Genomic DNA, 22918 nt, shown 5'->3' with positions numbered 1-22918 from the left:
TTTTAGCTAATAATCTTTCCAAAAATGAATTTGCCAAAACCCAAAGGTTAATCAAAATCTGTACACGAGTATAAAACTATTCATGCTGATGATAAAGCAAAATCACTATTCAAGTACAAGCTGCTATATCTTATATACAATGGATTAGTAAGATTATTATTAATGTGAGATCGAACATTACCAATCAACTATTCAAACTGTGAGTGTAAACAGGAATAGACCCTTAAGAGCATAATCCCCGAATAAACGTCATGTATTATCACGTGTTAATGTGCTTACTGGAAACCACCAACGTGTTAATGTGCTTACTGGAAACCACCAACGTGAACGTCAAACAAGAATCCGCTTCAAGCTCATCATCACTCCCTTCCCTCCATCTTATGTCTTCGTCTTCTCTAACTAAAAGGCACACAATGATCAAACTCCACCACAAAAACCTCCTTCTCACCATCAGCACACAATTGACCAAAAACCCCCGGTAAGGGCATCTTCTGTTCCAAGTACGCAATCACTTGTCTCATACTCGGCCTAAATGATGGTTCATCGCTAGAACACAATAACCCAAGCTTCAAAACCACCATAACTTCAACCTCATTAAACTCACCATTCAACCTCGAATCCACTACCTCAAGTAAAACCCCTTCTCGCAACTTATCCCAAACCCAATCAACCAAAATCAGCTCCTCCGGTGACGCCTTGGTTTCAATGGGTCTACGGCCACATACTACTTCTAACAATAGAGCCCCAAAAGCATAAACATCTGAACTCGTGGTAGGCTTTCCTGTTCGAGTGAGCTCAGGAGCCAAGTAACCCAATGTACCCACCACTTTAGTGGTGTTAGCGTTCGAACCATGGTCATATAACTTAGCCAACCCGAAATCACCCAACCTACCATTCAACTCCAAATCTAGCAACACATTTCCAGCTTTAATATCTCTATGAAGCACAGTTTGCTCCCATTCTTCATGTAAATACAGTAATCCATTTGCTATGCCATTTATGATCTTAAATCTTTGTTCCCAACTCAAAATCATTTTTGGGTTCTTATAAATATACTTATCTAAACTTCCATTTCCCATAAAATCATAAACCAACAAGAACTCACCTTTCTTCCTAGACCATCCCAACAACTGGACCAAATGCCGGTGTCGGAGCCGACCAACGGTCGATATCTCCGACACAAACTCCTTTAATCCGTGTTTTGACTCTTTCAAAATCCGCTTCACAGCGATTTCAGTTTTTGAGTCGGGCAAAACCCCTTTGTAAACCTTACCTGACCCACCAAACCCAAGCAAGTTTTTCTCATTAAACCCTTTAGTAGCATCTTTTAGCTCTTTATAGCTAAATCTATGTGGGCCCATATCAAGTTCCCAATCTTCAGCCACATCATCTATACTTTTTGACATTTTAACAACATAAATTCCACCTCCTAACAAAAGAAACAAAATGGCTACAGATACAGAACAATAAAACACACTAACAAAACTTTTTTGATTCTTCTTAATTTGTGGAAGCAAAGGAAGATTATCAAGGTCCAAACTTTGTGCTTTCCCACTTATATTAAAACTCCAACCAAATATATAATGATTGCTAGAAAGAAGGCCAGTTGATGCAGAAAAACCAACATACATAAAATCTAGAAAAACCGGTTCAAGATCAACTTGAAAAGACATAATTGGCATACTTGGTTTAATTGAAAACAAAGAAAGAGTGACATTTAATTCTTGTGTCACACCATCATAATCAATCCAAGCTTGAATCTTTTTTCCACTATGCAAACAAAGATCATGTTTCATCAAATCCCCATCAACAAAAAAACCGGCCCGAGTTGAATTAATGGAAGTCATACGGTTTATATTGACACCAACATGGTTATCATCTATATCTCTAAACACAAAATCTTGGACAGTGTCAAACTCTATAGCAAAAACATGATTTGATGCATTTCCATTATTTGTTACATTAAAAAGACCAAGATATTGACTAGGTTGAGCTCCTAAAATGCATTTTGTTGGAGAAAAAGTGAAAGCTAAACCATGTCCACCTAGTTTTCGATATTCGGGTTCTATTGAAAACACAAATGCAGTTGAGAATGAATTTAAGGTTTTCTTTATAGCTTTATTAAGGTTGTTTTTAAAAGGAATAGGAATAGGATAAAAACCTTGACCAAAATGATGAGAAGATGTGTTTGTAAGTTTAAGGATTCCTTGGTTTGTTATAGATGCAATTCCATTTAAAGTTAAGTTGGTAATTTTGTTGTTTGTGTTTGTGGAAGTGAAACCATTGTAAGTGAAAGATTGTGAAAAAGATGGTTGGATTGAAACATATAGATATAGAAATGGAAGAAGATGGAGAACAAGGTTGTGGTGGTGTAGGAGTGACATATTTAGTCGGTCATGAGAGTGATGAGAAGAGTATTGTGAGCTTAAGGTTGATGATTTAGATGTGTATATATATGGTGTTTGTATTGAAATGTTACACGTGTTTGATTATACAAAAATGGTGTGGGTGGACATTCATATATATTGGAAATTGAAATAAATGTGTTAGAAGAAGATTGAGAGTTAATGTTATAGCAAAATGTTGCAAATTTTGAAATAGTTACTAGTTTTTAGCATATGTTAAATTGGGGTGTCAGTTAAGTTACACGTCGAGAGTATGTCAATTTTGTATGTTATGTTCCTTTTTTAAAAGACATTTTCGAAAAAGTTAACATTAAGAACCGTAGGTGTGGAAAATTACAAATTAAAATATATCCTTAAAATTAATATGTATTCATCAATGTATCAAATTAAAAACATCACAGCTCTTCTAAAACCGGTTGTAGTTATCTTAGAATATACTAAAAATATTCACAACAGGCAGAAGTGTATGCCTATAAAGTGTGACAGGTTCAAAAGCATTAGGAGTAGTGGTTAAGTTAATATGTCATTGATTGATAATCAATTTTCTACCTATCATTTTCTGTTAGTTTCTTCTGTCCATTGACATAGATTAAATATAATATTACTCGAATGACAGAGTCTCTATTATCGTTTAACTACTTTATATGTCCCATTATATAAAACTAACTAAAATGGTCAAAGTTTCGATTAATTTATATTTAAAAAAAGGTCAAAGGTTAAAAAACATGCTAAAAAGTTTAGAAAGCTTTTGAAAAAAAACAAGACTGATGAAAGTGTCACAACACTAACTATGTTGAAAGTTGTACTTATAGATATACATCTTTTAGGAGAAGAAAAGTCTATTTTTTCTTTTTGAAAATAAATAACTTATATCACTTGTCAAAATACAAGCGATAAAATAAACTAATGGAAACATATCGAACCATTTATAAGAAATACACTAAATGTTGTTAAAATGAGTGTTTATGTAAAACAGTGTGGGTGATGACATTTGGTGTGGTATGAAGTGTAGGTTGAACACATCCCATGTCGTAACACGCCGCTATGGAAACCCATGGTTTATGAAGCCGGAGTGCTATGGAAACTTGTGTGTATATAGTATGTGTTTATATTTATGTTAGTTGAGATGTAGTGTGGGTTGGTAATGCCAACAAAATTAGTGATTGTGAGTTGAATAAATAAAATTGAGGTGACATAAAAAAAAATTTGGTTGAATATGTGGGTTGAGTGGTGTAGTATATGACTGAGTTTTTATTGATAGTTCTTGCAATTTGATAATTGAGAAGATGACATAGCATTAATCTATTTGAAATGAAAAAGGTTTCAACTAAAAAGTTATTTTATGTATATTATAAATTATGAAAAACATTTATTCATTTTTTATAACACGTGTTCGAAATTTTCATAGTTTTTCAACTCAACTCTCTTTGGCAGTTGGGCTAATGAAAAAAAATAAAAATTCTTTTACACTCTTAGGATGGATGAGTAATCCACGATTCCACATATCCACACTTTTAGGCTAATGGAAAAAGGTTTTTATCATGATATAACTCGGCAGCGGGTCTTCCACATCCGCATCAACAGGCTCGGATCATCCAGCCTTTATACATTAGTAGTGTGTATTCTCGAGATTTTTTTATATAAGGAAAAGAAAGGAAAAGACGGAGAATTTTTTTTTTTTTGTATTCTTGAGTTTTTTTCCAAAAGAAAAGAAAGGGGTTGATGAGATAATACGAGTGTTTTGGTGTCCAAAATTTTCTGGTCAGATTTAGAAGGAAAACTACTCATTATTATATGCAATTACCAATTTATCTCTCAAGCCCCAACCAAAGAGGGACATTATTATAAAGTTATACATTTTTTTCCTTTTCTTTTCCTTTCTTATGAATTCAAAAATATAATCAACTCTATATTTTCTTTTCTTTTTTATTCAACTCAAAATGCTCTTTTTGTATATAGTTTTTTTTATTTTCTTCCCGTATCCTATCATTTCCTTTCTAATCTGCTAATTTAAACTCGAAAATACATATGCAACTACCTTTCATCAATTGGAAATATTTTCTATCTATATCATATGAAAAAGTTACTGTTATTATATGACATTTTTATCATATGAAATTTTTAAGGTTTGAAATTCTCACATTGTAAATAAAGATTAAGTGAAGTAACCGCAAACAACAAGAAAATAATAAACCACTAAATAAGTCTGAAGAATGACACTAAAATGAAAATATGGCAATCCGGTCTTTCAACAAGGTAAGCCAAGGAAGTGGGACAGTGGAAATTAGTTGGCAGATAAAATGTAATTAATAGTTTAGCAGATAAGATCGATGACACTGATTTCACTAACTAATCGAGCCTATTGATGTTTGAATTTGGCATCGTCGGTCCTCGTGACGACCTCGTATCCCATTGCACTCATGACCGTCACGTGGACACCTAGTCCTGAATCCCCCCCCCCCCCCCCCCCCCCGATAGAGACGATAAATCTACACATCCCAATTACAAATCGTCAATTGGAAGATCAACCAACACAAAAGGAACATGTTTTTCAAAAATTTATGCGTACTATGGTCTTGGAAGAATATTAACACATTTGTTAATCTTTTGTTTATTTATATCTTATGTTCTTATGATCTTATCTACCACAAAGGCTCACTATTTAAGTATCAAATGTATTACTTTTAAAGTATAAAAAACTATTTTAATATCTTCCCACAAAAAGAACATGTTTATTTTTTTCCTTTTATATATGCTATATGTAAAGTCTTTTAAGCTTTGATAATTTAGTATTCATCCAAAAAGTTCCAGATCTCTAATTTCATTCAAAAAAAAATTATATCAACTTTCCCCGATTGATTATGAGCACAATACGATAGTCAAAGCTACTAAAAAAGTTATACATGTATTGAAAGATAAGGGCCGAATGATGGTTGGGCTAATCTTAGGCGGAAGGAGGTGTTCATCCCGAAGTGGGTTTTGAACAACCTCATGGATTCAATGGCTTTGCCCATCTCGGACCAATTCAATCAAACATCTCTGCTTGTATTGTTTTTGTAAAAAACAGTTGTTATTTTTCAAAAACATGTGATCACCAATTTTAATAAAGAGTGGACCCAATATAAATACCACTTGTATATGTACGAGTAACTTAAATCAGCTATTTTGTTTGAATTGGAGTTTAGACAATAATCCCTTTATGATTTTTTAAGTGGGTTGAAAAATTACATTACAATGTCATTAAGGCTCAAGTTTATGAACAGTGTCACGTGTCACATCGCGCTGTTTTATTGGTCTATTTGCACCTCGCGTTTTTTCCCAGATTTTGTCATATCGGATTCCGTTAAGGTTATTTTTTTTTCGGTTTTTCTTGGTTTCTTACATAGTTTTTTTTGCTTTTGTGTTTTCTTTCTATTGGTCCACCTATACCCCGCGTTTTTTCGGATTTTGCCATATCGGATCCCGTTAAGGTTATTTTTCTTTCAGTTTTTGTTGGTTTATTACATAGTTTTTTTGCTTTTGTGTTTTCATCCTATTGGTTCATCGTATACCCCACATCACTATTTAGATTTTACCATTTTGGATCCGTTTGGGGTTTTTTCTTGGTGTTCATCATAGTTTTTTGGCTTTTGTGTTCCCAAATAATATATTGGAAAGTTTTACTCAACATTTTATTTTTCCTTTGTTATTTCTATTTTCTTTAAGGTTATTTATCTTTCGGTTTATCTTGGTTTTTTGATAACTTTTATTTTGCTTATATGATCTCTATTATTAGTTCATCATATATCCCGCATCACTATTTAGCAACTGACATTACGGATCCCATTTGGAGTTTTTTCTTTCGTTTTTTTTGCATGGTTATCAATAGTAACCATGCTTATTAAAACTTGACACGTGGCATCGGTTATAAAGTGACACATCGCACCTTTCTTATAGTTTGGATTTTGCCACATTGCATCCTGTTCGGATTTTGTCACGTCTTTTTCTTTTTTAGTTTTGTTTTTCCTTTTCGGATTTTTTATTACGAGTTACTTCTTTTGTTTTTTCACACTTTTTATTTGTCATTCAACCTTATTGTGATACACCCCGTACCACTACTTGCATTTTGCTATATCGCATCCACTTGATATCTGAATTAATATATTGATATTTTTGTCATATCACATCCCGTTCAGGTTTCCACTACGGGTTACGTTTTGGTTTCTTGCATACTTTTAAACAAACATATTGATGACAAAATTATTTCTAATTAAGCTGTTGAAAATTCACGGCATATATACTAAAATAACGAACCGTTTCAACAAAAGAATTGAGACCCCGCAACGCGGGGTCCAAAATTTTCTAGTTAAGACTATATTGAACATGGAAACTTAAAAATCCGTATAATATATAAATATTAAAAATCCGTATCTATATACATATTAAAACAGTAGGAATCCTAGCTTTTTAAAGACATCTTCAATTTAAAATTATTTTTTAAAATTGACACATGGGATAAAAGCTTATGTGTCATCTTTATAATTTTTTTACAATACTATTTAATAATAAATATCTCTAATATATGTTTTCAATTGTAAAACTCGATCACTTTGAAATCATAATATATATTCGTAATAAATTTCTTAAAATTCTCTTTCTACCAAAAGATTCACTTTCCAAAACACAAAAGGAATTTGTTTTCGATCCTAAAGTTCGTTTATATATCTAAGTTATTTTAGAATTTTTTGTTGTCTTGCATAGTATATTTTGATTTTCTTTTTTCTCATGTTTTAGTTAGATGGAGACATCCATAAGACCATAACCATGTTTTCTTAATATTGTTACTTAATTTTTTGTTTTGCTTTTTACTTTATTTATGATGTTATTTTTAATGTTGACTTAACAGCATCATCTTCTTGAGTTAACTTGTCATTCAAATAGCAATTAGGTACATCATATCAGTTCTTTGACAATTAAATAAAATTATTTATCTTATAAAATTATAAAAGAAATCGTAAACTTCAATGACAATTATTTTTAGGCAAAGATAAAAAGATATTTATAAGGTAGTTTTTGATTATTAGGCATATTTCTTTTAACAACAATTACCAGTCATATTAAATATCAAATCTTCTTTTTAACTAAAAACAAACACCATTTTATTTAGTTAATAAAATCACAACCGTAAGAGAATATCAATTGATTTGTTAAAATTTATATGATTTCAAGTAACAAATGTTATAGTTAACATGATAAAATCTAAAGGGTTTTAAGATTGTGAAAACTTTTTTTAAACTGATAATTTATCATCAAAAACTACAAGTTAAACGTATGAATACATGATGCCACCACATAATATTTAGATGAGTTTTTATCAGTGTATATAAAACGCAAAAACAAATTACTAATAATTGTTGACATTCTAAACTTTTAGCCGACTTAATTCAACTATACTTTTAAACAACCGCATTTCGTGCGGGTAAAAGACCTAGTAATATATAAATATGTATCTTAAACTTCGTGTTGTAATGTATGTCTTTACAAAACTCAATATATGTCTTTACGAGCTAAGTGCTAAGATATATTAGTTTTTTAGTTGCATTTTGTAATTTTCATTTTTTAAATAATTTTTTCGTTTCCTATATTAATGGCGTTATATGTGATCCATTTATTTTAATTTTTCATTCCCGCCACAAAGCGTGAAAAGTTAATTAGTTGCTAATCAAATTCATGTCAATAAACAAAAAGATAACTAACTTAAAGAATAGGCGAGGAGAACCATACCTTTTGTCCGTTGAAACCCGTCACCTCGTAGTCTTTATATTTCGGTTTGAAAAGCTACAAAACCAAAAAAAAAATTATTTACATACTATAAACCCGATTTGAAATATCCATAAGGTATTAGCTAAGGACATGATGATTACATACCTCACATTGCTCAGTGGATGGGCAAGTTACATCCAACTTTGTTTCGAGGAATAAATGCTTGCAATGGAAATACATAGAGTGACGGATACGTTTTGTAGTCAAAACCTAACAAATTAGTTTGTGAGTTGTTAATTGAAAAAAAAAAACAAAAAAACCTCTAAACATACACACAAAAAATGAAACACATTTACATATCTTTTTCACAACAAAACTAATAAAAACACATAGTTAAAACAAAACTAGTAAAGTTAACATATAATAATACCTTGTATGGCTCTACATTATAAGCCACAAAGTCATCTTGTTGGACATCACTTGGTACTATTGTTGCCATTTGAATCATCTGTTATGTAAATGTAATGGGTACCCAAATAATTATGTCAAATAAATGAACAAAATGCTCAGTATTTGCTATCTTTATAGGCAAAATTTTAATATCTGGCTAATTGGCTTATTGAACCAAAAAGAACAAAAATGTAGTGGTATATGACTTCCATTTCCTTACACTGCATTCTTGAGTTTTTTTAAAGATGGAGAGGAAAAGAAAAAATAAGAAAAAAATCTAATTTTCTTATTCTTGAGTTTTTCTAAACAAGAAAAGAAAAGAGATGATAGGAAAACTAAAGTGTTTTTTGTTACAAAGTTTTCCGGCTAACTTTGACTAGATTTGGATGGGAAACTTACATCCAGGTGTAAAAGTATCAATCTATCCCTATAAATTTATTGCTACTGATAATATGGGCTATAAAATCTGGAAATAAATCAACTGCTTCGATCTTTGTTTATGGCAACACTTTTGAGTGGGTATATATGTTTGTAATCAAAAGGCAATAAAGGGAGATGACGGCGTTGTTGTTATTTTTATGTGGGAGACGAATGAATGAATGGTTGGGGTCTTTTCTGATTTTTAATTAATATAATGTATATACATTGTTGTGGGAGATGAAGGCAATAAGAGTATTTTTTATGGTTGTTTATGGCAACACATTGTTGTGGGAGATGAAGGCAATGAGGATAAAGTTGTAAAATTATATTTTATACTCTTTCTTTTCCTATTTAATTATCTAAATTCAAGAATGTCTTTTTATAAATTTAAATATTTTTGTTTTCCTTTCTTATCTACTATTTTTTTTCTTTTCTTTTAAACTCAAGAATATAGTGTTAGTATTGTTATTTATTCGAGAAAACGATTGTCCCAACTCCCAAAATGTTTTTTTTTTGTATTTACACTGCCCAAAAAATTGATACAAATAACCCATAAGTGATATGTTTAACACATCATTACATGCATAGAAAATTGTAGATTGAAGGTAATTTTTACAAATATAAAAACTGAATATATTAAATGTACAAATCATTTATGCATGTAATAATGTGTTAGACATAACATCATAGGTTATGTTTATTATTTCCTAGCTTTGTTATTTTAGACATGATAATTCTGGTTTAAGTTGATTAGAATGTTCAAAAATGAATTAAAAATTAAAGTTTAAATTAAAAAAAAATACAATATTTAATCAAAAACATTCAAAAATTGACATGAGATTCAACTAATAAATGTTTGGTTCGAGGAGAGTTAGGTTTACGTATAAAGTCATATCGGTTTTTCCATTAATCTATTATCATGTCATGTCTAAGGCAATTTAGGCCCGTTCTTTTTTTATTTTTTTTAATTTTATTTAAGTACTGAATACATTAAGTGGCTGAATGTATAAATAATAAATAACAAATTGTTAATTGACGGCAATTTTTGTTTATTAAGTAAAAAAAAAACATGAAATTTGATTAAATACATTAAGTTTTTAATTATTAAGTTTATTAAGTAAAAAAAAAAAACGAGGCCTTAGTTATTTTTACCTGAAACGTCAAGTTAAGTGGGCTAATTTGACTAAGTTAATTGATTAGTATTTCACAAGAGGGTAGGGTTAATTTGATAATCAAAATAAGGGTGAGAACTGTGATAATCATTTTTTCCTCTTTTTCTTTCCATTTTTTAGTGTAGGTTTTTAATTTTTTAATCTTAAATTTTTGACTTTTTTTTTTTTTAATAAAACCTCATTCCAAAAAGAAAAAATTTTTTAAAAATCATATGGTAACGTTTTTAAAGGATTAGCACCGGACACATATAAAAATGATATGGATTTGATGGATGACGATCTAAGAGATAGTGGCGATTGGATACTGTACGCACGTAACCCTTAACTCCAGCGGTTAAAACCTTAAAAATAATTTTTTTAATGATTTTGACGGTTTTAACTATTGTTTTGGTTCTCACTTCACTTTCACATGATATTAGTTGCCAAGTAAAAATCAAAAACAAAGCAAGCAAATAAAGTCAAGAGTTGAGGATGAATAAATGTTTATGTGTGTATATCTATCTATATCCATTATCCACATGTGATGTGATGATTATCCCCCCACACAAAAACTCAACATGACAATGGCGGTTCTCAACTTCACCTTGTTATCATCATGTCCTTCCAAACCCCAAATACTTCAAATCCTTAATTCTTCTTCTTCACAGTCGTCACAAGGGCAAACCAAAGTCAAAGTCAAAGTCAATGACGATCCTTGCATAAGCTTTGGGGAATCAATAATGTCCAAAGCATGCATAACAGCTCTCATTTCTGCTTCTCTGTTTTTCACTGTTGATCCTGCTCTTGCTTTTAAGGTTAGTTTCACTTTCATTTATAATAAGTTGTTGTGTTTGAATATGTTATCAAACTATGCCCGTATGTATATATTGTGTGTATCCAATCCAACCAAAATTTCGTTTATTGTGTGTATAGAACTTTCAAAAAGTTGTTAGTGTACCGGGTATACGTGGCAACCATAAATGTACGGTGCCACATTGTTAGTTTGCAAGTTTTTGATTGGCGGGTACATCAAGTAACAAATATTTGAAAGTGAATAACTACAAATGGGCAAAAATTTTAATTGGATGCATAATTGGCTACATTTTCAGACACTTATCCATTTTAGTTAGTGCCTATGCTCAGTGTGGAATTGCTTATAGGTTTTTTTTTAAAATGTGGAATTGCTATAATAGTGCAAGAAAATGTATTAAACTCATTTGGTTTTGCTATTGTAATTATCGAACTCTCAAAACTCAAATATTTGCATCAAACTTTCAATTTTTTTCATTGCACGTATCGAGTTGCCTAGACTGGTCATGTGGTGAAAATACTATGTGTCAAACTTTCGATTCATTGCCATAGCTTGTATCTGGTTACCTGACCACCAGGTAACATGTACTTTTTGTTGGTGAGACAGCCATATAAATTTTCATGTCCTTAAATCCGGTGTCATATTAGCATTTTACGAAGTATACGCTTAGGTATAGAACCAATCACATAATAATTTTTTAATATTTATTGTATAATGGATTGATGATTGGGCCCCATGTTTTTTATGGATTTTTTAAAATGTGCGGGTTCTATACCCAAGCTTAGGTATCCAACAGCCATATATTCTCATTCCTGTATGACATATATAGCAAAAATTGAAAGTTTGATACGTAAAATAGAGGACTTTAGAGTTGGATGCATACAATAACAAAACAGGACAATTGTTATACATTTCCATGAACTTATGCCTAAAAAATGCGATGAGTACATAAGAATTTCAATAAACAATCCAGACTCTTGGGTTTCTTATTTTAAATGCTAAATTGTTTATTGATATCTTTCAGCAGATAAGCAAAATATGAGAAACTCTATTGAATGATGTTTGTCAGCTTATTTTTAAAGAAATAAACACTTAAAAAATTAGTACTTTGCTGATTAAAGTAGATAAGAAATCCCAAAAACATGATGAAATAATGTTATGAAATTGATAATATTTGTGAAATGATCAAGGGTGGAGGACCTTATGGTCTTGGTGTGACGAGGGGACAGGATCTTAGCGGAAAGGATTTTAGCGGCAAGACTTTGATCAAGCAGGATTTCAAAACGGTATTTCTATGTTGTCATTAAATTATAATCAATTCACTGTGAATTTGATGTTAATAAGCTGATAATTAAATTGTTGTCCTTTTTGATGTAGTCAATATTGAGGCAAGCTAATTTCAAGGCTGCAAAGTTACTTGGGGCTAGCTTCTTTGATGCAGATTTAACAGGTTCTTTTTCTATGAATGTTTTCTGCACAGTTATATGCAGTTTCTTGTTGTGAATAGTATTTTAACTTAAAGCCAGAGTTGCATTCTGGTTTTTGTTCTCAAGATAGTTACTTTTAGTTTACTAGAATGTGAAATAAATATGATACCAAAACAAGCTCATTGTCTGTGTCTTACTATATGACGCAATAATAAAAACTATGCCACTTGTGGATTTGGAGAGTGATGTGCTTGGCATCAAAGGTTTCTAACTTGATTTTTGGATTATAGGTAGTTTAACATCATGCTCATCACAACAGTAATTATTATGACTTTGTTTTATAAGGGTGTTTAATGGTATATAACCAAATCCTGACCGGAACTGGGCCAAAAATTTGAGAGTATTGGAACCATGAACCAAATCATTATGGTGGTTTGGTCTAAACTCGTCCATATATTGAAGATATACTTTGGGCTTCCATTCAAGCTTAGATTTTTGCCTATACTATTGATGATGTACCACCTCCAAAACCTAATCCGAGTCTTGAAGATTTGACACGGATAAGGTAAGCCAACAAAATTAATATATTGAACCAGATCTCATGTGGATCCATAGATGGTAGCATCATATTGCATCCTCACACATTAATAGTTAAGGTTTCCCTGTTCACGTTACTCGGGATGGATTAGTTTTTGACTCAGATATATGTGGCCTAACCAGGGATCCTCATGACCGTTTACAAGCCTTTTTACTGGCCACCATCAAAGTGATGTTCGAACTTGAGACCTCTTGTGAGGACATCAGGACTCCTTACTGCTTGGCTAACTTAGTGGTGGGTTGCATCCTCATATATTTGTGTTTCCAAATTGGAATTGCCATCCTTAAGGAAAACCTCCTGATGAAAGTAGCAGGCAAAAGCCTTCAGAACCATTGCAAACCAACATGAGCATGTGCTGGCAGGTTTTGAAACACAGAATAGACAAATGGTCGACAACATCTGCAAAAGGAATGTTGTATCTGCTTTGAAGCTATGAGTTCCTATAGCAAGGCATGGTCTGTAGTACGGTGATTGGCTAGAGGCTGAGATACTGACAACAAGCAGTGGCCCTTTAGAGGCTTCTTGGGACCATTATAAACTAAATAGTCAACCGAAATCTGCTTGTTCCATATATCCACTAATCATCATACATTTCATACTTGATATTTCTGACAAGCTGGTGGCCTAAAATGGCCCCAACAGCTTACCATTAGGGAAACACCAATAAATTCGAGATCATCAATACCATTCAACCAATCGTTATATTTATGGACAACCAGGATCAGCCCCAACACACTATCGTTTTCTTTAAGTAAAACAAAAAAATTGTGTTGTGGACAAGACTATACCAAGAACCGACTTTTTGCTATAGTGGGACTGATAAGCAGACCAAGGATACTGGGTTGACACAGTAAAATTCCTGTTTGTTTTTTGGGTTTTCTCTTTGCACACTCCCAACATATAGAATGTTAAATGCTTCAAGTGCTGCTAAGAAAAATCAGTAGGCTTCATCTCAAAGAGGTTGTTTGTGTCACTTACCCACTGACCTTTGGTCACCAAGAAAGGACCTTCCAAGAGAGTTTTGGTCAATTGTTGTTTTTGCATTCCTATAATCCTATATGTAAGCAGTAGGGATGAAAATCAGGTCTTGTTACGTGATCATACAGATAATGTAATTGGTGATGTTTTCATGTCAAATATAAGATAAAGCTTATTGTCATAGGGTTAGTGGTTTTGCTTAACCAACCGTTGAGTGTTAGTGTGCCTCACTTTACTAGTGCTAAGCTTTAACACTATCTTGAATGCCAGTGGAAGAACTTGGACACGTAGCCAAAGGACTTAGGACTCTTATTAAACCCCTTAAAGCTCGTCGCTTCTTTCTAGTGAGTATGGATGAGGTATTACTACATATGTTACTGATATATGGAATGCTCGAGGCTCTAATACATTATATCTAGGTGAGTTTAAGTCCCGTGAATGGAGATAATAAAAATCTGGAAATTTACCGACTACAATCTTCAAAAACTACTGGGCTATGTTGGGTACAGTAGCAAACCTGTATGTATATGAGACTACTGACATAAAGACTTTACACGTGTTGGATCCTTATGGGTAAAGTAAGATACACACACAAAATGAACACAAGAATTATGTGATTCAGTCTTTACAATGGTCTAGGTACACTACCTCACAAGTCATTCTCCAGTTAAGTCACGATATATGACAGTAAGATGTGGCTCCAACACTTTCTAATTTTCTACTTTTATTTGGGTAAATGGTTTCATACTTTCATATAGTAGTTAAAGTGGTCAACCTATTATATTTAAGCCTATGGTGGTTCTAATGTCTAATCTGATCCTACTATTTGCATTGCGAAAGATCTTTAAATCAGTACATTTTAATTTAATGGTTTATATCATGATTTCAGGAGCTGACCTTTCCGATGCTGACCTTAGAGGGGCGGATTTCTCCTTAGCACAAGTTACAAAGGTGAATTCCACAAATGATCTCTCTCTCTCTTACAAGTTCATTACTACAAATTTACAAGCAATTCACACATATTGTTTGACTTTCTTATAGGCGAATCTGACAAATGCTAACTTGGAAGGAGCACTTGTTACTGGGAACACATCTTTCAAAGGATCAACCATAACAGGCGCAGGTACATGACACTCAGCAACACTCCAGTTCCATATCATGTATCTTTCAGTTTTGTAGAAACTTTCTTATCATGTGCAGATTTTACCGATGTCCCTCTAAGAGAAGATCAAAAGGAATATCTTTGTAAAATTGCAGATGGGTAAGCTTCCACTTTGATTTATGGTCATTTTTCGCTTATCTGTTTGTTAAATTCTAAAGATGCTCACTGCTTCCGTATTTTAGGGTGAACCCGACCACAGGTAATGAAACGCGCGAGACCTTGTTTTGCAAGTAGCCCTAGTTAAAAGACCATTCTTCAGATTTTTCCGTGTTTTGCTCGTATGAGATCTTGTGAATACTGCTAAACTGTATCATTCTTTTGATTTAATATTGGAGAGTTTTCTCTCATCTGGTGGCTGGTTGAGATTATCTTACATATGTAGGTGTTCAAACTACAGTTTGTGTTTTGGTTCCATCTCAAGTTCATGTAAACGCGATGAAAGTGTGAAAAACGATTACGATCATATCCTGTGTACATTCGAGTCCAAAAACTTGTCATTTTCACATATCTGAATTCTGAACATGATGAACTTATTTCATTACCCGTGTATATCAAAGTTTGAAGAAAACATCTGTCAGTGTAGGTGCACAAAAGTATTAGTTTATTGATTGGCATCTTTTTACATATCTAAATATTTTTATTTTTATACTACGCATGTTGACATATGGGTTCAACGGCATAACTTTAGCATCATTATAGGACTGTCAAAGTTTGCTTCCTAATTTTGAGGGAGCCATAATACAAAATCAGTGATAGAACAAGTATAAGTTTGTAAAGTTTTGTTTGTATGTTTTTTGTACAAGTCTGGCATTTTCCAAAGAATATTAACAAAATGCAACACATTGAACATATTTATGCTATTTTTGAAAGGTTGATAGCATATCTAAAAATTTTAATAAGCTAAAAAGTTAAATAGGACTATATATTAATAGGTCAAACTGATCTTTATATATAATAAAGAATAATTATTTTTTAAAACTATTTTTAGAAAAAGTATTATGTGGCAAATCTATATTTTTCTTTAAAAAGGTTTGATTTTATTTATGATATCATATGTCATATTTAATATTGTAATATTTTTAAAGATAATTAATAGCTAGCTTATTAAATGTTTATATTAAATTTTTACTTTTTGATTGTAAATTTCTTTTTTATGTTTTGTTAATGCAATAAATACTCATAGATATATATTATGTTAGCCAACTTAATATTTTCAAATCAAGTTATGATATATCAATTACAAAAACTACATACTGTATATATATTCTTTTAACTTTTTTTATTTTAAAATTTTAGTTAGTACCCGAGATTATTAGCTAGTAAGTTAAAAGACACAATTGCATTACTATAAAAGATTTTTAATTTACTGCTATGGATACATTAAGAAAACTAGATTATAATTAGTTTTTGAAATAAAAAGGGTTACTAGTAATTTTGATGATATTTTTATTTAGTTAAATGGTGGAGTTTTTCAAGTTGGAGGAATAAAAGTTATTATTTTTATTTATTGAAAGAAGTTTTTCGTTTTCACAAATAAAATTTTCTAATACACCTACACACACATCTATTTTTATAATATAATTAAAGAAGGGTTGGGGTACACTTGACACCCCTAATCCCCCTCCTTATTAATCATCTAATTTTTATTAATCTAAATTAATTTACACTTTTTGGTTTTCATCAACAATTTACACTTTAACCCCAATCTAAAATAATAAAATATATTTTTTGGTTTTCCATCACTAATTACACTTAAAAATAATTAATTTACACTTTTTGGGTTTCCATCACCAATTTACAATTTCACCCAATTTTAAAAATAATTAATTTACACTTTTCGGTTTTATTGGTAATCTATAATATAACTCACGTACGACAACAAAAAAAGAAGCTACGATCAACTACAAAAAGGGTTTTCTTTTTATATACTTTGCACATAATTAATCATTATATTCTTATTGTAACATTGAATTCTTATGTTATTGTTATTATTACTTCTTTTAATTTAGTTTATTGTCCATTATAGGTTCGTTATGGCTTCTTCTTCAACAAAAAAAAATATGACCACATTAGTTCATCTTGAAGATCTTAAGCCAACACATGTTAACCATCATTTACGACTCTGTGTTGTGCATGTATGGACTGTTTCGGAGTGAAACAACCCGAAGAAAATCAAAATATTCGAGATGGTATTTGTTGATGAATTGGTATGTATTTTTCAATTTATATAGTTTATACTCGAATATAAGACACTGTAAATTTTTTATTTTATTAAAGTTGACAAAAAATGGGTAAACTGGAATCAATATTTATTTGAAGTTAATTTTCGTATGTTTCTTCTTTAGCTTTCGTATTGATTAAGTTGTGATATATGACATAACTAATCTAAATATTATATATATTAAATTTTGTATTTGTAACCTATATTAACTCTTAGAATTTACGATTATATCTTTCTATAACCTTTTAGATATAAAGTCTAAATTTGCTATGAGTAGGTTTCTGATTACTTTAATATATTGACTTTGATTATTTTGATTCTGTTTTGAAAGTAGCTCATTAATGATGTATACTTAAGATTTACGATTATATCTTTCTATAAGCTTTTAGATAAAAAGTCGAATTTTGTTATGAGTAAGAGTCTGATTATTTTATTATATCGACTATGATTATTTTGAATCTGTTTTGAAACTAGCTCATTAATGGTGTAATTTTTTAGCCACTGTTATTCTATCAGGGGAAAATGTTACATATTGAGATGGTGTTGAATTATTTATTATGATTATTTAACATGGTGGAACAATTCATCATTTTAGTTTGTGTATGATAGATATACTACGGATCTTATGAAAAACATGATATCAATTTTAAATAATACCTTTAGATAAAACCCTTTGATCCACATTATATTTAGGATTTAACACAACAGGAGATGGCTTTGCAAGGTTTTTGGCTCGACTCCCTTTTTGATCAAGAATTTGTTTCCTTATCTTTCTTGCATTAGCCGATAAAATCATTTGATCGACGTTTAGAATGTCCTCGGTTGGGTTTCTTTTTTTATCCAGAAAAATTTTCCTGTAGGATTCTGTATGCAAAGATGTTTATTCGATTCTTATGGTTAATTTGTTTGGGGTTTATTTTTTAAAATTGGATTAAATACATAGAAACACATTAAGAAAACTTACCAGTTTTTTTCATGTTTTTTTGCTATTTGCAGGGCATTACCATACATGGCTCGGTCAATGGTGAATGAGCGAAAAATTTTATGAGAATTTTAACCGACGGAGTGGCTATTCAACTAACAAATTTCCAAGTTGATTTCGGTATATATTTAATATATTTGAATTATAATTTTTTAGCTTTGATTAATATACTTTGAGACTACCAGTCCATTGGACGAGCCTGAACACTAATATATTTATATTAGAGAAATAAAAAAGAAAAGAACTGGAAGAGGTTTCTTAATATGAGAAGAATAAAAAAATTAAGTTGCATTACAATGATGTAGCTTAAGTTTTATTCTGTTACACTTTAATCAGCACTCCGTATTGAAATCATGACAATATTGTGTAAATTTGTATGATATAATATACAAATCACATCCACCAAAAACTTAAGGGGATGTTTGGTTCATTGAATTCTTAAGAATTGCTTGGAATTGGAATTTTATGCTAGCCTGTGTTTGGTTGGGAGAAACTATGGAATTGAAATTTAAAATTTATCTTCAAATTCCTTAAAATACAAAATATACAATTCTTTTTTTTTTTAGAACAACAAGAGCCGGATCACGGGTATCTGGACTGGATACCGTGGATCTACCTGATTCCCTCCCTCTCCCCCCCCCCCCCCCCGGTCGCCCACCCGGTAAATACTTCACGAAGGCCTAGGTAACTTAAAGCCTGTAAATCCCACGTCCGAGAGTATTGAACCTGAGACCACACAGACAAACGTCTGGGTGTCCAACCACTGAGGTAATCAGTGAAGAACATCTTATGGAAAGTTTCAATTCCAATGGAATTCAAACATAATGACAAAAAGAAACCCTTCTTGTGCAAGGTTACAAATATACCTTGATTTCCTCTTGATCGGTTATTGGAACACCAAACATTGCTCATGTGATATTGTTTCCAACATTTTGACAAAAGCTTAAACTGTTGTTGCCGGCTTGGATTGAATATTTGTTTAATATTTATGTTTTAACATATTTAACTTCTATAACAATAAAAATTGAGGCATAACATCTCCAATCATTGATATCAACTATTTATGTGATTTAGAAATCTCAGTAAACTTGATCATGTATTATAACAATCCAATTGAGTCTCTAAAAATGAAATTCAAAAATAAAAAAATATATTAACATCTTATTTTCAAAAGAAGAAATGACATAAAAAGGTATTGCATCTATATCTGATTTTTAGTTATGATACTATTTTGTATATTTTTTAATCTAAGAATGTACTTTTGTTTTTCTTTCAAAAAAGAAAGAAAAGTTTTGTAGATTATCAAGTTACTGACTGAACCACATGTAATAATGTAACATTATACAAAACTTTCATACGAAAGTTATTCAAAAGTTTACAATTTCGGATAAAAAAATAGAAAAAATTATAGTTAGCTTTTTTGTGTTTTTGGATAGGTTGGACAGTTTAAGCTTAAGGGCAAACTTGATTGCATAAATACATGTATTTGTTTTGTGAAAAATATAAAGGAATCAAAATGTACCTAAATTAAGTGCATCACTAAATACCGAAATTTCATAATTGACCAATAATTATTAAATTTTATTTTATTATACATTTTATGTAACATTCGTGAATCTGACTTTGGTTGACCCGTTAATTTTATGTACGTTTGACTAGTATTATTAATAAATAGTACGTGATCGAGTTGCTTGCGGTTTAATTGTGTTCAAGGTGAATATATATATATGTGTGTGTGTGTGTGTGTATATATGTGTGTATATATATATATATATATATATTTGATCGTTTTAATTAAGTTATGTTCGTAAGCTAGTTAAAGGTATGTAGCCGACTAAATTGTTTGCTCGTTGATAGTTGTGGTATAAGTAAATTAGGAATTGGTGGCTTGGTTAATCTATGGGTCAACCCATTGACCATACCCATACCTTTAACCTTACCCATAACCTATCAAGACAACCCAACTCTATCCCAACCAAATTCCTACACCTTTCATCCACCCATTCATTCTTACACTTTTCTTTCTCTCTCACACTCTTAAATGCAAGAGTTTTCTTACTTCTCTCTCTCTCTTTAAATTTAATACATCAAATTAAATGTTTCAAGCAAGATTTTATTAGGGTTTTTCATTATCATCACCATTTCTTCAACATATCAAAAAGTTGAGCTTCATAGTACAAGGAAATCACTCAAATCGGGTCAAATTTGGGTATATCACTTTGGTGGAAGAGCTTGGTAAGTGAAATTCGTTCAAATTCATCATTTTATGTAATAAACATGTTTCTAGGTTAATTTGCAAGAGTTTTATTGGCCAAATTCGAGTCAAAGGTGGGTCAAATTAGAGTACAAATTGGGTCAAAAATGGATTTTTGCAAAGAATTGGAGTAATGGATCGAAATTATGATATGGGTTATGTTTGTTCATGCTAGTAAAGGTCTTTTACGGTCAAATCGAGCATGGAAACTCACAAAAACGATTTTTGGGTCAAATTCTAGGGTTTGGTGTTCTTGATTGTTCTCGGTCAATTTTAACAACGATTTTGATGTTATGGAATGAAATGATGAAACGAATTACGTGTGTTTATGTTTAACAATACTCGATTATGTTTCAAAACTGAATATAAACCTTTCCAAGACGTTTTGGGTCGCAAATTAGGGTTTTACATTGAAATGGGTCGTGCTCTTGTTGCTTAAACTGATGTTGCTGCTCGTTGCCCAGTTTTGGCGTAGCATACGCTGGCCTTCAGTGTAAATTACGCTGGGCATGTTTCGGCTGGGCGTCAGGGACGCTGTAGGTGGCGTAAGTTACGGTGGCAATGCACTTGGTGGCGTAAGGTACAGTCCTTGGACCGTAATTTACGGTGGTCTCTAAGTGTCAGTTATGCATTACGCTCAAAAACCTCTGTTTACGTTGATTTCTCCTACACGAGATGCCAAAAGAGTGCTTTCCAGGCCACCGTTAGGTACGGTGCCATGGCCGTAGGTTATGCTAGTTCTTTTCTACCCTCCGTAAGTTACGGTGGGGGTGACCGTAATTTACGGTGCTCTACTTTCTTTGTTTTCCAGATTTTTCCTTCTAGCTTTTCATTTATCGTTCTAGGATCGAACCAACCATTCTTTTCGGTCCCCACTTGACTTCTAAAGTGTCTTGGCCGGGTTTAAATCCTAAAAGTGTAGGGTAATATGACAAATGAATTAATATGTGTGTATAAATGTATAAATTGATAGGTCGTGAGCGAGTGGCTATCAATTGACGTTGTAGATCCATATTATCTCATCGTAATCGCGCAAAGGTGAGTTCGTAGCCTCGTTTCTTGTATGACTTTGGGGTGGAAAGTGTACTTGTGTTCGTTTATATTTATGTGATCGTTATATGCTTGTTTAATTATCATATCAAGGTATATGTGTTCGTTATGTTCGTATAAATGATCGTTTGGCCATTTAGTCAAGGTTACAAGGTCGCTATATGTTCGGTTGGTTATATAACCAAGGTTACAAGTTCGATATATGTTCGTTTGGCTAGTTAACGAAGGTTACAAGTTCGTTGTATGATCAATATGTTCATATATGGTCGTTTATTGATCGAATCAAGGTTAAATGGTTGTTATCCCGACACTCATTTCTTTTAGTCAAAACCTACGAACTCACCAACTTTATGTTGACACATTTTATTTTACTTTTCAGGTAATCAAGTTAATTAGAGACGTGATGGATGATTGCACTGCATGTGATAGGATTGAGCTTGGACTTTTGTGGATCCATGATTCATTACGCTCGTTTATGGGTTTTACCTAGGATTGTTAGCCATCATTTGATCTATTATTGTAAACTATTGATGATGTTATGCTCCTTGTGCCTTATTTGATCTGATACTTGTATTTGTACTCGAATTATATATGGATTGTTCTAATCCTTGAATGCATTTAGTTCACCTCTACTTAATTTTCATGTCATTCTGAGTTCTTCTATTAATGCTCATGTTTTCGCCTTGTTGGGGTGTTACATCTTAAGTTTGAAATATTACTTAAAGACTCATGTGTGTTAAAACGAGACATAATCTAGACAAAACAATAAGTCAAAGGGTGGTGATCGTACACCACTATTTTTTAACATATACCACCAAAGACGCTTTACATTATTGTATTGTACTTTGTACAAGATCTTAATGCATGTTTGGTGGTATACGATTAAAAGTTGGTGGTGTACAGATTACCACCCTAAGTCAAATCCAGTTTGTAAGTTTCACTAATTAGCCAGTATTTTGACCACTCTTAATCCAAAATAATAAATAGAGAGGGTTTACTCGATTCATATTTTCATCCATGTGTTTTTTTTCATTAGGTGTTCCTGTACTTTTCAGTTTCATTGTCAGTCGTCCCTGACACTAACAACTCTTAGTTCATGTGTAATGCACATAAAAGCATTTTCGTCCCGTTTGTAACCACGGGGACTATTTGTGATGAAACGTCTTTGAGGTTTACACAATTCATCATCTTCCCCACAATTTTGGCCACCATCCGTCACCAGCCGGTTGCTGCCTGACACCGTATGAAAAGTCGTCGAAAGCCGAGA

General features: G+C 31.9%; 2 protein-coding genes and 1 long non-coding RNA gene across 3 annotated transcripts; 2 read left to right on the top strand and 1 right to left on the bottom strand.

The window, feature by feature from the left end:
* Positions 1–395: 395 nt before the first annotated feature.
* Positions 396–2384, bottom strand: LOC122589223 (L-type lectin-domain containing receptor kinase S.4-like). The gene has a single exon (XM_043761484.1). It carries the CDS (start codon positions 2382–2384, stop codon positions 396–398), a length of 1989 nt encoding a protein of 662 aa, XP_043617419.1.
* Positions 2385–10682: 8298 nt separating this feature from the next.
* LOC122606209 (thylakoid lumenal 15 kDa protein 1, chloroplastic) lies at positions 10683–15682 on the top strand. Its single transcript, XM_043779170.1, has 7 exons — positions 10683–10983; positions 12170–12265; positions 12357–12429; positions 14872–14933; positions 15024–15105; positions 15183–15243; positions 15327–15682. The coding sequence occupies exons 1-7, from the start codon at positions 10747–10749 to the stop codon at positions 15376–15378; spliced, it is 663 nt and encodes a 220-aa protein (XP_043635105.1). The 5' UTR covers positions 10683–10746; the 3' UTR covers positions 15379–15682.
* A 4834-nt stretch (positions 15683–20516) lies between these two features.
* On the top strand, positions 20517–22294 carry LOC122591340. Its single transcript, XR_006322691.1, has 2 exons — positions 20517–20582; positions 22031–22294. It is a non-coding gene; the product is annotated as an uncharacterized LOC122591340 (long non-coding RNA).
* The last annotated feature ends 624 nt before the right edge of the window (positions 22295–22918 follow it).

This window comes from Erigeron canadensis, chromosome 1, assembly GCF_010389155.1.
Source record: "Erigeron canadensis isolate Cc75 chromosome 1, C_canadensis_v1, whole genome shotgun sequence".
In the NCBI taxonomy this organism is placed as follows: Eukaryota; Viridiplantae; Streptophyta; class Magnoliopsida; order Asterales; family Asteraceae; genus Erigeron; species Erigeron canadensis.
Note: the sequence above shows the minus strand (reverse complement) of the source record. Positions and strands in the feature narration are given on the sequence as shown.